The sequence below is a fragment of the Psittacula echo genome (genome assembly GCF_963264785.1).
Source record: "Psittacula echo genome assembly, chromosome: 5".
Classification (NCBI taxonomy): domain Eukaryota; kingdom Metazoa; phylum Chordata; class Aves; order Psittaciformes; family Psittacidae; genus Psittacula; species Psittacula echo.
In genome coordinates, this window is record NC_137739.1 from 41966350 (window position 1) to 41984844 (window position 18495).

Consider the following 18495-nt stretch of genomic DNA (forward strand, 5'->3'; position numbering starts at 1 on the left):
TTGGTGTCCTCCTCTGCATCCATCCAAGTACCTTACTGTTACTTTATTTGAATCCATCACCAAAAATTAGGGTATTTTGTGTTGGTTCTGGCAGAAGTTGTTGAGGATTGCGATTGTAATCATTCTGCTTATTCCGTGTATTTAGAATCATTTACTGAGATTGTACTTGCGCTTTCCCTTACTTTGTAGCAATCATATTGCAAGACAGCATTTGCCTGATCCCAAAGCATTTGTCAGTTAGCATTCTACACCGAGATTCCTCTCTTAGTTTTTCTCAGCTTTATATTACCTGAATTTTTCTGTGGGTACATCTGCTCCCTTGCCACTATTAGTGGTCATTTTGGTCGGCCTGTCTCTCACACACACAGATGACAGATAGCTGCAGTCAAACTCATCTTGTAGACCTGGATTTTTATTTTGATATCAAATCCATAGGAAAGCTATTGGACTACATCCATTGCCTGGGTTTGCAGACAGTCTATTTCATAGACTGTTGTTTTCCATTGTTTCAGCAGCCAGTAACAAACAAGATATTTTAATGTCCCTAGCAGAAAGTCTGCCATCGTGTCCAAATTTAAACATTGTATTATGATGATTCAACCCCTACCACAATGAAATCAGTAATGGTATAATGTTCAATCATGTATATATTAATTTTCCTCCATAAATATCTGAGGTGAATAGTCTTACTTTACAAAGGGAATAACTGATGCACAGAGAAGCAAGTTATTCAAAATCATGCAGCTCCTAGTGGCAAAGCGAGGATGGATTCAGGTCTCCTGGGAAACCACTCACTGCTTGCTCCACAAAGTCACACTACTAATTTTATTTATATACAGCAACAGCAATATTTTTAAAGTAAAAATGAATTCTTCTTTTGAGGTGCCTCTGTAAGAGTACAATATTTCTGAAAATTCTCTAATTCAATCATAAAATAAATCATAAATAGAAAGCTGGACCTGTGCCAGGTCAACTGTAAGAAATTCCTGATCAAATCAAAACCAGAGGAATAGAAGAAGAATCTGTCATTCAGAAACAGACGTTCTGTTACTCTACTGAATTCTTAATATTTCCAAGAAACTCTCTGGCAACACAGGTGCAAGTCCATGAGCACACGCTGATGTACATTTATGCATATACATATATATCCAGTTAACAGATCTGAATTCAACTTTATGATCTTTCTTCAAGACAGTTGCCTTGTACATACTCAGCAATGATCTGAATAAAATCTCAACCAAAATAACCATTGCTGGATCCAAACCAGGTGAACTAACATGTTATAAAGTGGCTTTACAGACACTATACTGTATGTCTGCAAAGCAAGAGTTTACCTCTGACAGCGTAGCCGTCTTTTACAGATGCTGGAAATGGCGGTAGATTATCTTTTGCGTATACATCTTGTGCAAGGACCCGGCCCATCCCATCTAGAAAAGACAAAAAAAGAGAACAGACCACGCTCCATATCATTATGGCTAGAGAAAGAGAAAAGAAACCTGTGAAAACCAGTGAGTTCTGATGGATGAAATGTATGTGTACGGGACATGAATAGATCTCTCGGGTTTTTGATTTCTGCCTCTACATAAATGAAAAAAGACTGGAGTCTGAAAGTACTGATGGAAGATTTCTTCAGTAAGTCTGTGTTCCTGACTATAGTGAAACTGCTGACAGTAGGTCTGAATGCCAAGTACCCACACCCAAAAGTAACAGGTCTGGATGCCTTTTTCTGTCTCAGGATGAGATAGAAAAAACAAGCATTTGTCTCTTCAAGACAAGTTTTTCTTCTGAGATCTCTTAAAAATACATACTTTCCTGTATTTCAATTAAAAAAAAGTTAGTGTTTTTTAAAAAAACCTTTAAAAATAACATTTCAAAAGTTAATTTTGTGTGCAAAAGGTGAGAGGTGATGGATTGAGCCCAGAGGACTCAATATAAACAGCAATGATGGATAAGTTTCCATAAATTGATAAAGAAGTTTTGTAATACATTAGCTTTGCCCAATTGCTAGGAACATTTCTGCTTAATGGAGGGTGAGTGCATTTAAGTGTGAGGATTATTTATGTAAATTTACACCGTTATAGTTCTAAATATTTTAACATACATTTTCCCTTCACTTAGCAGCTATGACTGATGAGCTGTAATTTGGCTCAGCGTCCCTGTAGAGACTGATAGGAATTACTTTACCCTCAGTCAAGTGTGCACTACTTGTTTGCTTTTATGGCACCAGCAAGAGGGTTTTTTTTGTAGTATGATGTGGAGCAGAGTGGAAAATAAATATCTCATCCCTTCATATAGTGGGTGAGTGAGAAAGAATATTTATTATATGTGTGATTAGATGGACTAGGAAGAGGCACAAAGGCCAGAACTAATGAGATTGGCTTGATTCCAGTATAGTATGTCTATGTGGAGAAGGAAAGCTTATTGCTTAATAGAGGCCACAGCTCTTAGGAGTGTATTGTGGTAAAGGAAGGCAATATGCAGCTGAAAATATGAAGGAATGAGTGAATGCATGAATATTTATGCCAGGAGAATTTGTGTGGATATGTACCTTAGAGATTATGATCTTTCAGACATGCCAAAATAGAAAGACATAAATAAAGTATGTTTCTTGTTTTACGGATAGGGAACTTGATACGATTCTAGATTTGCTGGGAAGGCAAAAGTCCTAACACTGCACACTAAATGGACAACTTGATTTGAAAGCGTTCAGCTCCAGTAAAGTGGTATTATAAATGGAAGTTATAGCTCCAGTAAAGTGGTATTATAAATGGAAGTTATATTTTACTTATTACAAAAAGTGATTTAGTAATTAATTATAATTATAATAACTATAACATCATTATGCTCACATCCATACGTATCATTTTTCAGCATGAGGAGACTCACTGAATTTTTGAAACAGGTTTTGCTATGAAAATGCTGATAGCATCTTTGTGATGGCTATTAGTGTCCGTGCATCACTGTGTATCACTGCCAATGATAAACAATATAAAAGTTATTAGAAAGCTCACAAAAGCTTGTACACTTGTACTGAAAAAAAGAATGCACAGACGTTTAAATTACAGCATGGAAAAGGCAGCTATCAAAGGCCTAGTAAAAACACCCTCTGCTCATAGACGCGTAAGATCTCATACAAAAGTGATGCTTCTAATTTTAGCAGGCATGTTATGTCTTCATTTTACTTCTTGTCTGCATGCAAAATCACACCAATTAAAGCAAAGTTGAACAGCATGTTCCTGGCATTCTGCCATGCAAGATTTGAAGGGAATAAATGGCCAGCTAGTAGTGGGAATGAAGTTTATTAAGGGGAGAAAAATGTAAGAATTATTTGCTAAAGCCGTAGGCATTTAAGATGAAGTAAGTCAGCAGCTAAAGAACTGAAAAATCTGAAGTACCTCTGTACTCTCCTTTATTTGGGCAATTACTGTTTTACCTTATTTGGATTAACTGGAATTAAAAATAGATGCTTTGAAATACTTGAATGTCATCAAACTGTCCCTTGTGATGCCCATAGCTTTCTGATTCTAGTGCAAAATGGAGAATTACATTAAACCAACTTTTTAAATTTAGGCATTTTCTAAAGCATATATGGTGAAACTGGTATAGTCCTGTGAAGAATTTTGATTTCTCAGGGTATTGGTACTGTGATAAAGCAGTGAGACTGTACTAGAGGTGATGGATTTGCTTCCATTTTGTAAATATTGCCCTGGTAGCACTTCAGTGTGATACAAAAGGTCAATGCTATCAAAATAATCAGCTAGTTCAAGATGAATAACCAGTGTAAAAAAGTGCCCAAACTCTACCAGGGCTCCTGGACTAAATCAGTAAAACTGCTCCATTCTGAGTCTTAAACCATGAAGTGTGGATTGCCTCTGCTTTGTACTTTTAGTATCAATTAAACTTTTGCCTCTTCTTAATTTCAGAAGAATAATCCTTATCATGCTGTCTAAAAAATTAATCTTATCTACCCATGGAGCAATGTTCAGATAACTGAATTCAGATGGAATAAAAGGCTAACTGGGGCCTTCACACCAGATATTGATGATGGAAAGTGGGAAAAATGCTTCAGATGCCTTTGTTTTATAGCACTTTTGTAAAATATTTTAGGACAGTCCATCTTTTTACTTTTTCCTTAATATGGAAGAGACTAAATGAGCTATACAGGCACTGAGCAATACTCTTACCAATATGAAAGTCATGTTTCACAAAATCTCTTTATTCATCCTCCTCCTTTGTTAGGAAAGAATATATTTGAGAGACTACAGCATGCTTTGACTTAATCAAGAATAAACTCAGGACTCAACTGGCTACTCATACAGAGTAACATTCAACAGCTTTATTTATGAGGGTGAGTACTATGTAGTAGTTTAGTAATGCAAATAAATCAGGCTAAAATCAATTAGGTAATTTGTTAATGAAAGAAATCACAATGTTAGAACTTTAAATATTTCACTTTCCCTACAGAGAAATGGTGCTCCTGAAAGATAAATTTAAGGACCCCAATGTTAATTCAAGACACAAAACCACAAAAAAATCCAAACAGAACACAATAATGCTTTTCTGAGTAGAGCTAGTTGGGATTCAGACCTCCAAGACCACATTTTTATTATCTCCTAAAATTACGGGTATATTAACTGAAAAACAAATGAATATATAACTAAAGAAAAGCTGGTTCTTAATTCATAAGATTGTATTCTTCAAAATGAACATTTTTTTTGCAAACTAACGTACATGTGCACACATTTGCACACACACACATCTACATATATAATGTAATTTTTTATTTGATCATTAATCTCAGATTGGAAAGGGGGTTTAGTGAGAATCTCCCACTGTAAGTGAAGAGAGTGAACAATCCCAATGCAACTTGGAGATACGTTGCATCTACAGAAGTCCAGTGTTAACCACTGAGGCAAATTGTGGTTTCTATGATTAGCTTTGTTGCATATAACACAGACTGGAAGAAAATTCATCTATATATTTAATTACAGCTTCATTACAGATTCCTTCAGAGAGCAGCACTGAGGTCAATCAGCATTCTCCTGACTTTGAAAGGAGACTTCTGCTCCTATTATTGGCATTATGTAAAGCAGTTTCTCCTGGAGAAGGTAGTGTCTCAGACACCTCAGACAACATTAACAAAAGAGCAACTACTTAAGAAGGTTGTAAAATAATGAAATAACCACCCTAATCCTCACGGAGAATCCTACTTAAAATACCTCTGTAATTGATGATTTCTGTTCCAAGCACTGGAGTCATCTCCAGAACTGTGATGAAGGCCTTGTCCATAGATGTCAATGGGAATGGAGACATGCGGTGTCTTCTTGCTACCTTGGTAATGTCAACAGCACTGTGACCTGCAATGAGAGAGCAGCGATTTAATGTGTACAACAGCGTGTAGATGTACACAGTGGTGTTCATTCAAACCACTTTACTGAAATAAATGCAGCACTTTAGTGAAAATTAAATCAGTTAGCTACCACCTCTTAGTATCACTGACACATGCTTGTCTTTCTACATGAGAGATTGTTAATGAATTTATTTTTTGCCGTTAACACAGTAACTGTCTTTCAGAGGTAGAAGTAGAGACAAATAAAACTGCCCACTTCCAGTCCCAAGAAAGATGCTGGAAAAAATTACTCGAACAATTTCTTTGCATGTATTTAGAAGATAACATGATGGTAAAAGCAGGCACCGTGAATTTGTCAAACACAAATTATTTCTGACCTAATTCCTTTCCTTTAATGTAGCAGTCGGCATACTAAGAGAGAAACAGCTGATAAGATGTATTTTAAATTTATATATAAGATTTTTCATACTCTTAAACATGACTTTCTCATAAGCAGACAAGGGAGAAATGATCCAAATTAAATAATTGTAAGATAAAAGTGTAACTAGTGGAAAAAGTACATTTCTGGATCTAACAGTAGGGATGTCCCTCTAAGCGTACATTTTCCACTATTACACCTGTAATTTGTTAGCAATGTCACAAAAATAAGGAAAAGGAAAGCATTTGTGAGACACAGTCAAACTTCCCTACCTTTCTCTGCATAGAGAAAGAAACCCTGCGCAGAAGCACTGTAATTCCTGCAAGTCCAGCAGATTCCACACGATATATGTTAAAAACTTCATCCCGACTGCAAAAATTAAGACACTATTTTCTTAAAATAAAAGATAGAAAAAATGAAGGAAGATTCTCAGAAAACATGTTTCAGCAGTGAAAGCTGGGGGAATTTTGTGGCAGCAAACAACCTTTATACAATAGCCATTAGGTGCTTTTATGTTTATGTTTTACTGCTACCTAAACCTCACTGTTAGCTACTTCAGAGGGTAACATTTCACATCTTTAACCCGTAAAACATGACTGAATACAGAGGCTTTGAATGCTTTCAGTAGTGCCCAGAGTACTACCTTCAGATTTGGGATGCTGAGCCATGTCATTTGCTTAAGTCAAAGGTTCTGTTAAAATGTACTGACACGTGTTCTTCAACATTTTTTTTTTGATAATGGACAAAATCCCGTTATCTCTGACAACTTTGTTCCAACACCAAAAATAAAACCCATTATTTCTACAAGAGAAACGAAGAAAATACACACTCAATAACAGAGTCCCTTCAGGTTTAACGCTAGCATGAATAACCTTAACAAAGAAAGCAAGACAGATGCAAGTGTAATTAGTAATCCTTCTCTCTCCCTATTTCTTCCTACAAATGCTAACTCCTGTTTTAGAGGTATAATATATTTAAACAGACGTGAAGACAAATAATATTTTTTTAAGTTCTAAAATTACTAAGTGGCATTTTTTAATTACAAGTAAATGACATTAAACAACTCCTCAGATCTTCCCAATTTATCTTTCACTAATGTGAAATGTCAGATGACTCTAAAAATAACTACTTACATTTAGTAGCATTTTATATGACAAAATAATCCTTTAGCTTTGAAGCAGCAAAGTCAATTGGCTGCATAATGTATAAAATTCCTGACAGCCTTCTCTCATCACTAAAACAACTTCCTATTCCTGTTCTTTTATATATATACATACACATATGGTGGATCAAACTTTAGACTAGGAAAGATTCCCATAAAACAAAGGAAAGGAATTGTGCAAATTAAGGAACAGGTAATTTGAATCAAATCTGAATTCTTCACTTTTGCTTTTTTTTTTTTTGGTGTGGTTTTATATAATACAACATTCAATTTCATCGTCAAGTATGAAAATAAAAAACATATATATATTCAACTTGAGAATTTCCATTTTCATTGTCTTTGAGTGTTGACTCCTTTTGCCCATAAGGCTTGCACACACATGATCATTTACAATGCATTGCCACAAATAACACAGACCTTCATGTCATTAGATGAATAACTTGGAATTAAAAATAAAAAGCAACTATCCATCAATACATGAACGCTATGAGCTAATTACACTGTTATTTTCTCTTTGAACTGAATTTCATTGCCTTAAGTCATGAAATTTCTTCTGCAAACACACTTACGTCCTTCTCATCTGACTGTCATTTGCTGTTCTACGACCCCTCTTAGTTTCTCAATAGAGCTATGAGTTTCAGTACTTACTTGCTCTAAGGATGTTCTCCTTGCTGCTGCACCTGGACTGGACCTGCAGAGAGAGAAGAGAGCCTATGAGCTACAGAAGTTAACAAGAATGCAGAATACAAAGATATAATGGGCAAGCTCCTGGGATCTAAGACAGAGGCTATACATATTTTCATCAATATTCTCACACATTCTGCATAAATTTAGTATATTTAAGCAGAAGGGTAGTAGCTGATGGTCAGAATCTGATATAGCAATTTGATTCCACTCCTCCCCCCCTCCCATAAGAAACGATGGCCTAAGGATGATAATAGAGTGAAATCAAAGAACACGGTGGTCCAAATTGCATGTTAAGCTCCAGTTTTAAACAAAAAAAAATCCACATTTTCTTATACAACTGTAATTACAGTAACTCTGAATCTAGGTCTTGTTTCAATCATAGAATCATAGAATAGTCAGGGTTGGAAAGGACCTTAAGATCATCTAGCTCCAACCCCCCTGCCATGGGCAGGGACACCCCACACTAAACCATGTCACCCAAGGCCTCATCCAACCTGGCCTTGAACACCGCCAAGGATGGAGCATTCACAACCTCCCTGGGCAACCCATTCCAGTGCCTCACCACCCTCTCAGTAAAGAATTTCTTCCTTAGATCCAATCTAAACTTCCCCTGCTTAGGTTTTAACCCATTACCCCTTGTCCTATCACTACAGTCCCTAATGAATCCCCAGCATCTTTGTAGGCCCCCTTCAGATACTGGAAGGCTGCTATGAGGTCTCCATGCAGCCTTCTCTTCTCCAGGCTGAACAGCCCCAACTTTCTCAGCCTCCCTTCATATGGGATTAGACAAAATACTAACATATTATCATGACCTGCTTTAAAATTTCATTATTGATAATTTCAGATATTATAGAAAGAGTTTAAAATATTCAATTTAGATTGTGTTGATTCTGAAGACATTTAATAAATCTTCTTTGCAATTGTGTAAGCAACTCACAACTGTATTAACAGCTCCTGGCTGGAGCCAGGTATATTTACTCAGTTTTTTCTGTTTTGTTAAACTAAATGCTATGTTTCATATGAATTTTACAGTGCAATTCTACTTTAAAAAGTAACTGTGTGAGAATGACAACAGGTTTCTCAACAAATCCTCTTCCTAGATGCTTAGTTCCCACTGTGCTATTCAAGATACACTAGTCTGACTAGGGAAACTGGAGGATTCACATTGGTCTAATATTCTAGTAACACTGGATATTTAAAGTTCCATCTGTTTACCACGTAGATTTAAAAAAATAATTGTTTTTTTTAAGAGTGTCAGTCCTGTAAACATGACACATCTTGAAGTTTGTCTATACTGAATCATTAGCTCTTGTTAATTCTTCTCAGGTTTGGAAGAGAGCACACTGTATAATAACACTGAAGTTGCAAGGTTTTAGATGAAATAATTTGAACAGGAGTCTATCTTCTGGCAGGTCAGCTGACTGAACAGGTAAAATTTGAATAAAAAACTTTTTGTCTGGACAATACCCCAGGTAAAGTAAAATACACAGGAAGACAATCCTCTCAGAGGGTATGAACAAAATCCTTCCCTTTTGTACTTTATTGGCAAATGTGCTGCTAGATTTCAATGAAAGGATTAATAAAGTAAAACTGTGGACATGTGGTGAAAGAAGTGGAATAGCACAGGTCATGCTGAGGGTATAATTTGCCTGCAGAACAGTTGCCTCTGTTGAAGAAGTGAAGGAGTGAATCCATCTTATCTTCCAGACTAGTTTCAATTTGCAGAAAAATTGCCTAGAAATTAAATTTGTATGATCTAACAACTGATAAAGAATGGTACACAATCAACCCCCAAAAGCCTTCAGAAAGTAACAACCATTTAAAGCTGAAACTGATTGTGGCCCAACTTCTAAACCTCTTTCTTCTGTTCCACAGAAGCTTGCCCCAAATGTATATTCACATAAAAAAATTGGATTCTACAGTGCAAGACAGTCTACTTATTGTAATGGAATAACTTATGGCAAGTAATGTTGCAACTTAGAGTGGGTTATGGTGTCCTTCCCTGAAGAAAATTGTTGTTTAAAAAAAAAACAAACAAAAAACCCCCAAATCCTCCCTCCTTCCCACCAAAAACATTATACAGGAAAACTGCAAACAAAATATTAATGATGCCCAAATTTGGCCCAGAGTTGTTTTACCAGATTTCAAAGGCATGAAATGATCTCTCTTTGGAAGAAGTAAATATTTACCTATAATTTACCAAAGGACAATTCTGGACCAAAAAGATGGTGTAATGGTAGTAAAGAAAGCACAAGAGAGAGAAAGCAGCACAGACTGAGAGAGAGAGAAGCAGGATGGACATGGCAAGGCAGAAGATGGTGTGTTCAAAAGGAGACATGGGCCTATGTGTGTAAGACTGCTATTTAAAATGGAAAAGGCTCTCTTATTTCTCACTGAAAACTGTATGAAAAGAGAAAAAACGAGGAATGGGCCTGCTGCAAAATAACCAAGCAATTCAGCAAACTGTGGAATGAAACTCAGTGAGATAACACAGTCCTAAAGAAAAAGGAAAAAAACCCAAAAATACAAAACATTTGAAACAATCTGCTAAAACAAAGTAAAATATGTGATCCAAAGGACACAGATAAAAGCTACTAGAGAAGGAGGAAAAATGTTAGCAGACAAAGACAGTGCTAAAGAAGTAAAATGAAGTCAAGAGAGAGTCTTCAACAAAGTGGAGGAACAAAAGGAGCCCAAACCCATAGCGCAAAGCAATGTTTGCGAATGGAAAACAGCTCCTTTGAGCAGTAATAGTTACTCTCGAGTTGTAGCCTCTATTCCTCCTCAGTTCATCTTTAAGCCCTTCCAACCTATAGTGGAGCTAGTGTATGGACAAAAACAAGAGATTTATAATGAACAGAGTGGCTGAGATTTGCAGATCAAATCTTCTAATATAGAAAACGTGCTGACAGTTTTGCTCTTACAGTGTCCAAATGACAATGGTAACAAAAGATAGCTGGCTTCACACACAGCCTCTTACAGGTCATTTTTTTTTAATTCTGTGCACACAGAGGACTTTAAATATACTTTTTGATTTCTTACACCCAGACTACGGTTTCCACATTATCACTCACCTGATGGGCAACATATGCAGTATGAGAAATAATTTGCTTCCCACAGATTTTAAAAGCAGCTGTGGAAGAGGAATCCATGATAACAAAATAAAAGGCTTGATCAGCTAGACTTGGGTCATTTCCCAACCTATGCTCACAGCTGCAGAATACAAACCATGTTTTAACAAAACTAACATCAAAATTAGTTATTACATAATACTTTTGTTTGTTTAATATATGAATTGCACATTGAGATCTTAAATGTTATTTTTAACAAAACTGCAGTAAAATGATTTTAAGTAAGACCCACCAGTTTTCTAACATACACAGTTTCAGCAGCAATGGAGCTCTGTATAAATGGGGTCATATGCTTTAAGTGCCTTTTATCATATTCATTATCTGCATGTTTCACTACTTTGTTATTTGTGACATTTACAAAAAATCTGTATTCTTTTCACAGCTACTGTTAAGTAAAGATATCCATATTACATTGCATATAGTACCAAGACTGACTGGGGTGAGTGATTAGTAGTATTATTTACTATAATTCTTCTTATTCACAGATAGTTACATAAATAACAACCTATGTCTGTTTCGTCTTTCACAGGAAAAGTACAGATTTATTGTTTGACCATTCTACAGCCTCTTGGCTCACAATGTGTCTTGGCAGATGATACAGTGGGCCACCAGCCAGTATCATTCCCCTGCATAATTCAGGCAGGATGCAACCAAACCCAAAGCATTCAGCTCACATTACTCTGTTTTTTTTTAAGCAAACTTGATTTTATGTTCCATAAGATATAATTTCATTATGTTGGAATGCAACTTGTAAGCTTTCTCCCATAGCTGCAGTAGTAAATAGAATATGAAATATAATACTCAAAAATAAATTAAACGAATGGTAAAACAAAGAGTCCTGATGACAATTTCTATCTATCAATTATGACTGGTCTCAAAAATTAAATCAATGACTGTGCTGAATTAGATTTACTTATATTTACATGATATGTTTTACTGCAAATAAAAATCAGTCCACAAAAGGCTTTTTTACAAGAAAAATAGAAACAGGCACAAAGAAAAATTCATGCTACAAGTGAAAAATTCATGTGAAAAATAAAGGGAAAAAGAAAATTGAAAAACTCTTTAACACTTTACCATGACTGTTAGGAATCGTTAGAGAAATTACTTACCTTTTTAAAGTCATAACAAGATTAGCACAGAGTATTAAGTCAGCTCTTCATTATGGGAGGTACAATTAGAAGCCAGTCGTTATAATTAAACAAATTGCTACACAAAGATGAAGAGTTTCCAGCCCAATATGAAAAGCTAACTCTTATGGGAGTACATTTCAACTCAATTTTGCAACATGAAGAACAATGACACCAAAACATGAGTTATCACCAACAGAAAGAGCCAATTTCTCAGGAACACAGAGCCTGTAGGAGGCTAACCCATACTCTTTACCATTTATGGGAAAACATGTTGCTTCACTTTAAGGAAAGCATGCAGAATATGGAACCACCAGCAGAAACCCAAACATTCATACAGACACAGAGGACTAAGGTACAGCAAAGGGAATGAGTTTGTCAAGCTGTAATGAAGGAAGCAGGGTATGCAAAGCATAGCAGCTGTTAACAATTTAGAACTCTATCCCTCTAATGGTCTCATCGACACTGGGGAAGCCTGTCTATGAGATGCTACAGCTACCACAACTTGCTGTTGGTGACGAAGTGCGTAACTTATATAACCGCTCCTTGAAACTTTAGCAGTTTTATGAAGACAATTTATTCTCTGTGATGTAGGAAAGCATGCTGCTGCTGCTTTCTTCTACATCTGATTTATTAGTAATTACATCATCTGAGTTCTGTACAATACACCCTGTGCACATGCCATTTGAATCGTCTCTCAAATACATATCTGCTTTAAATAGATTTCAAATCATGTATGATCTGATTTATAAATGTAGGGTTTACACACTGTTGCCTAAAATACCTTTTCCCTGCTAAGAGTGAAACAGAATCTGTAAATAAACACATAAAATAAAACTAAACCATGAATAACAATGTCTCAAACTGGTGTGACAGCACTGTAAAAATTTATTTTGGCCTGTTATTCAAGCAATATATGTAAGGTTAAATTAGAAGCAAACTGAAAAATGTAATGAATTACATTGGTTGGTTTCATTAAAAAATTGTTTAAATCTAATCTGAAGAACAGAGAATTGTTTTGATTTCCTTAATATAGAATATAAAAATGAAGTTGTTAAAAAAAATTCACAAGAAAAGAGTATCCTGGAATTGCAAACTTCAGAAAACATTCAATGAAGTATTTGAGGATTGAATAATGCTACTAAGATGCAATCTTCCTATTTCAAGAATGCATTCTAATCAAGCAGCACTTTTACACTGAGCTGAATATGCAAGGTCTTAAAAGTATGCTTTACGGCCATCTGAATTAGGACTGAAGTCAGAATGATTTTTTCTTGTTATACCGAGAACACCTCTGAAAGAAACAGGCAAGTGAGCTCAAGGAATTTGACAGCAGCAGACATTATGCATTAAGACATTCTTAAAAAGGAGCAGCATAGTTGTTGGGATGCACCTCATCAAAACTTAAATATGAATAATGCAGTATTCTACACCTGGAATTACTCATTTGGAGTCAGTGTGAAGAAATAAGCAAAAAGTAATTTGAAGCAGAAATAATTTTAGGGGCAGCTTTTCCACTTTTTAAGTGTTATGCTTGGTAGACTGGACACAGAACAAAAGTAATATTCAAATCTTGAATATGCCTTTATGTCTTCATCCATAGATTATTATGTTCTCTTTTCTGATTTTTTTCCTAGTCACCTACACTTTCCATAAAGATATATTTTATTCTGATCACTGTTTCCCAGGAGACTATGAACACAAATACGGAATTTTATGGTCAGATTACGGTTCATCCTAACTACTGTTCAAACAGGATGGTGAAAGTGGACTGATGAATACACTGTAGAAACATGAGGGCTGAATTTTATGAAACATGAGGGTTTCTTTTACAAGAGCAGTATTAGAATCCCACCCCCCCAAAAAAAACCCCACTATTTGTTATCTGGAAGAAAAGGAAATGAAAAGTCAAGGGGCAGTTTTCTGGGGTAAGATGCTGATTAGTCATCTCTCAATGGAAACTGACCTTGTCCTGAGGATGCAAAATCAAAATGATTATTACTAGAAGAGGATTCAAACAAAATCTTACACACCAGATAAAACTGCAAGCTGAAGACCTCACTGAATAAGAAAGCAGAAGAACTATGTTACATACAGCAAAAAAGGAGAAAAAATAGTAATCTGCTATCTGGTCAGAAAGCTAATGGGGAAGCAAACTTGCTACTACAACTGGCAGCACAGGCTTGATAGCCGAGAATAAAAAGAGGCAAAGAGAAAGGAGGAGGGTTTTATTTCTTCAGAGGATTTTTAATGAAATGCTTACATATGCATGAGAGAAAAAAGCTGGCTTTTGTGTTTTTAAGAGCATGAGACAGCATATAGATATGCTGTATGAATAACACTGGAAAGACAGCATGTTTCTGTAATATTTTAGTGGCTGTTCAGGGCTTATTCAAGATCATACTAGTTTTGTTCAGAGAAGCAGTATTAATTATAATACCCAATGTGTAAACTGAAGCAAATATTAAATTGAGACATAGCCAAATAATTTGTTCACGTATTCCCAAGAGGTATTTCTAACCTGATTTGTAAGACACAAGAGATCTCTACTCATTTGGGAAAATCAAAAGTTCTACTACTTGTAGTATTAGCTGTAAACAAGATCTTTTTTTTTGTTTGAAAGAAAATCTGAGAATCAGAGAATCATAGAACAGTCAGGGCTGGAAACGACCTTAAGATCACCAAGTTCCAACCCCCCTGCCATGGGCAGGGACACCTCACACCAAACCATGTCACCCAAGGCTCTGTCCAATCTTGAACATTCTCCAAATGCTCTGAAAATATTCTCCAGTTTGAGAAGTATATAGTGTAAGTAAAGGCAGAGAGAATAAATTTTCTTCCAAAGCGATACAAAAGAAAAGGATTCCTGTCATCCTTGTTTGCCACAGAAATAAAATTTATTTGCCTATTTTCATACAATCTCACACCCTGGAAATTTGATTGATGAATCACTCAGTCTTATAAGTATGTCCTAGATGTCTGAATTATATCCTATCTGACCAGCATAAGACTTTTTGAACTCCTTGTCCAGTTCAGTTAAACCATCTTTTGAAGTTGCTGTTATTCAGATGGACTGAAAATACGTTAAGTGACAACTAGAAATTCTCGTCCTCAAGCACACCATAAATTACTCTCTAACCACTGATATACAGTAATAAGGTTGACATTTTTAAGTTTAATTTCTGTTACAAGTGCTTTACTCTTATATGAAGTTTCAACTATTTTCACATTTCTGTTTCTTGACCCAGCAACAGCAAATTTCAATGCAACATTAAACCAAAGACACTTCCACAATACTGCAAAAAATGTAAACTATTCTTCCTGAATGGCATGACTCTCAAAATCAGAATTTTAAAATAAACGCTTCATTCAGATTTAGTTAAGCAAAATTGACAAGTTTAAGTGAAACACAACACTCACCAACATTTAGGACGTATCAGATCAATGTTATGTGTCTTATTTTTCCTTTGACATGTAGGCATTATTATTTCACCATTATTTTTAACAGGGCTTCTGCGTGAGACAAGATAAAGCTATTTAATTTTCATCTCCCTGTTCAAAAACTAATGTCACATTTTATTTACTAAACCTTAGCAAAACTGTCTTCTGAATGGGGAATTATTTAGTTCTTTATAGATTTCTCTGTTGTGTTTGGTTCTACAAGATAAAACATCTTAATACACATGAAGGAACTTATTTTTACAAGACCTTTTGTGAAGCAGAGGGATGAGTTGATTTTACAAACAAGAAACTGAGACTCAGAGACATCTAAACTAAATTTAACTTGATGTGCCTACAGCTGGATTATAGAATGCAAAGCCCCTCGGCTGCCATTTATTTCAACTGCATTTGGAGTGCTCAGCATATGTGAACATCACTCAATATATGTCTCAAGTAGGACATGCATAAAATGAGTACCCCGACAACGGTGTTTCAGCATGAAACATAAAGTTTGTATTAACAGGGAGGCAGAAAATGCAACACAGTCTTTCTTGGTACCCATTGAGGGCTTTCTGCTACAGCATCATGTTTTCTGGTTCAGCAGACAGCTATGTCTCCTGAGCTGAAGAGCCAGATAGCTGTAGTCACCGTTCACCCCATCTGCTACAACTGGGAAACAGACTTCAGTTTTCTTAACATCTAGTTATTGTCAATATTTGAACAAATGTTGGTGGGAAAGGGACAGAGGCTTGTTTGGAACTTTCAGCTTTCGCTACTTTTGTTCCTACCTGGTCTGAGGCCTACAGACCTCCATCCCTTTGACCCAAGGTCTGTGGGAGTGAAAAAGCATCTCTCCATTGACCCTGATAAGATTTTTAATCAAACTTGGAATTGCTAACAAAGCCTACAACCTATATTTCATGCTTACAATCTTACCTTTCTGGAAGCTGACAACATAGGTAACATTCCTTGCATTTCTATGTTAAAAGACTATGAACACATGCAAACGCCAACAACAAAACCAAAAAACAATGATAAGCTTCAAAAGCCACCAATCAACTGACCAGTGAATTTTCAGGCCAAAAAGTCAACAAAAGGCCATCACTCAATTTCTTAGATTTTTAAAGCATCTTTAAATTTCATCTTTTTCCACTGGTGTTTGCCAGCAATTTGGGTTAGAATTTTTGTAGTTAGAATTATAGAATCATAGAATGGTTTGGGTTGGAAAGGACTTAAGATCATGAAGTTCCAACCCCCCCGCCATGGGAAGGGACACCTCACACTAAACTATGTCATCCAAGGCTCTGTCTAGCCCAGCCTTGAACGCCACCAGGAATGGAGCATTTACAATTACCTCGGGCAACCCAGTTTTAGCATTCTAACATGAATGGTTAGACTACTTTTCTAACTATATAAGCAGGAACAAAACATAAGCTTTCCCATGTGGTCCAATCAGAAATTTCTGCACTGGTGTAACTCCAAAGTAGTTTACTCTAGTTAAGCTTAACATTTTTATTTGAGTTAGGAGCATCAAATTTGAAGGGCTTCAAGAAGAATTGCAAAACCTAGTAAACACAGGTAATGATAATCTTATTATGGTGTATATTATAGTAACTGATGTATACAGTATTCAGCCAGAACCTCAGGCTTGTACATTTTCAAGTATAAAAATGCATAAAGGTCCTTTAAATTAAGATTCAAACTAGGGAGCAAAAACTGTAAGGAAAAGAAAGCTTCGATCTGGGAATCCAGTCCAGTGAACTTACTGCATGAAGTGCTAGGTTTCTGCCTTTGAGTTGAGGCAGAAACACAGACTATATTCCTCTGAGGAGAATCCTTAAAGTGAAATCAGAATCATCATAGATGAATAATGCAATGATTTCAGATGGTTCATAAGCCATGGAAAGGAGATGGTGGAATTAAGCAAATGCTGCACTGAGAACTACACTGCCAAACCCAAGTTAGAGATTATTTTTGAAAGTGATCAGAAACACAAAAACAGAAAGAGGATCTGCATTTAGGATTTTGCTTTGAGCCTCAAAGGCTCAAAAGGATAAGATTCCTTTAGTTCCATCTTGAATTTGGCAGTCTGGATTGCAGGGTGCAGCACAATGGCAACCACCAGCCTCTCCATAGCAGTTATGTGCCTGAGATCTCGATATTAATTTGGTGGGGCTTCTAGCAGCACTGAACCTTGGAAATTCATAGAAAATAAAGGGATACGAAAAATACTGTGAATAAGGACATTTTTTCTTCCCTTCAGTTCTTAAATAAAAACCCTTATGGAAATTATGTTTAGCAAAAACATTTGTTTCCATGTTACAAAACTGCATTTGAAAAACTGCAAACCCAGGAAGGTAACAGGGAGCACTGATGGGACCTCACTGACATCTGAGCTATGTGTTACTGACACTGCTGTGTCTACCTAATTTGATTTCCGTACCTTAGAACAGACACTGCTCACTAGAAACAGGTGTAAAGTATGTCATATGTATGGCATTTTACATCAGTGATTACTCCAAAAGCAGTCATAGCAATGTAATAGAAGCTTTGATCTACTTCATTACTTTTTCAGACTCCAGACTAATTTTCTATAGCTTCTATTACTGAAGCTGCCTCTGGAGAACTATATTGCTTTGGGAGCTGAACCTAGTGAGCAGTTTCACTGAGTGTTATTTCTAGTGTAACAGGATACAAACTAATACCTGGCTTCTTAAACAAACTGATATAAGTAGTAAGAACCCCAAAATAAATACTAAACATTGTATGGTAGTGAGCAGCTTGCTACTGCCTGGTAAGCAGCTTACTACTGGATTTAAGAGGAAAACAGTGGTTGTCTAGAAAAGAAAGCTCACAGTTATATCTAATCAAGCCAGTTTGATGCTATATAGTCTAAGGGATGGCACAGCACAGGAAAATGGAAAAAGAACCCCTTGCTGAAATGGATGCAATTATAGACGAATAACGACAAGGCTGATTTTGGAAAATGCAAATGTAGATTACATACATAAGTCTAAACTATAACCAATCAAAAGGAAAATTACATTAAATCTCTCTGAATTGATCTAATTTGTTTTATAAATGATTGCACATCTCTACCATAAGGCAGGGTGAAATGTCTCCTGTTTTACGGAAGAAGGGGAAAAATTCAGAGATTGGCATTTAAAAATGAAACA

General features: G+C 36.0%; 1 protein-coding gene across 6 annotated transcripts in view; it reads right to left on the reverse strand.

Moving 5' to 3' along the window:
• GPHN (gephyrin) overlaps positions 1-18495 on the reverse strand; it is a gene marked incomplete at its 3' end in the record, with an annotated part of 311539 nt that overhangs the window by 43713 nt on the left and 249331 nt on the right. For 4 of the 6 annotated variants that reach the window (XM_080619965.1, XM_080619964.1, XM_080619961.1 and 1 more), the window contains 3 exons: positions 7579-7621; positions 5220-5357; positions 1335-1427 (listed from right to left, as the gene is read on the reverse strand). In XM_080619965.1, the coding sequence (XP_080476091.1) occupies positions 1335-1427; positions 5220-5357; positions 7579-7621 (274 nt within the window). Of the gene's footprint in view, positions 1-1334; positions 1428-5219; positions 5358-7578; positions 7622-10375; positions 10439-18495 lie in introns of all 6 variants that reach the window. The other 2 variants (XM_080619962.1, XM_080619963.1) reach the window with 1 other exon arrangement.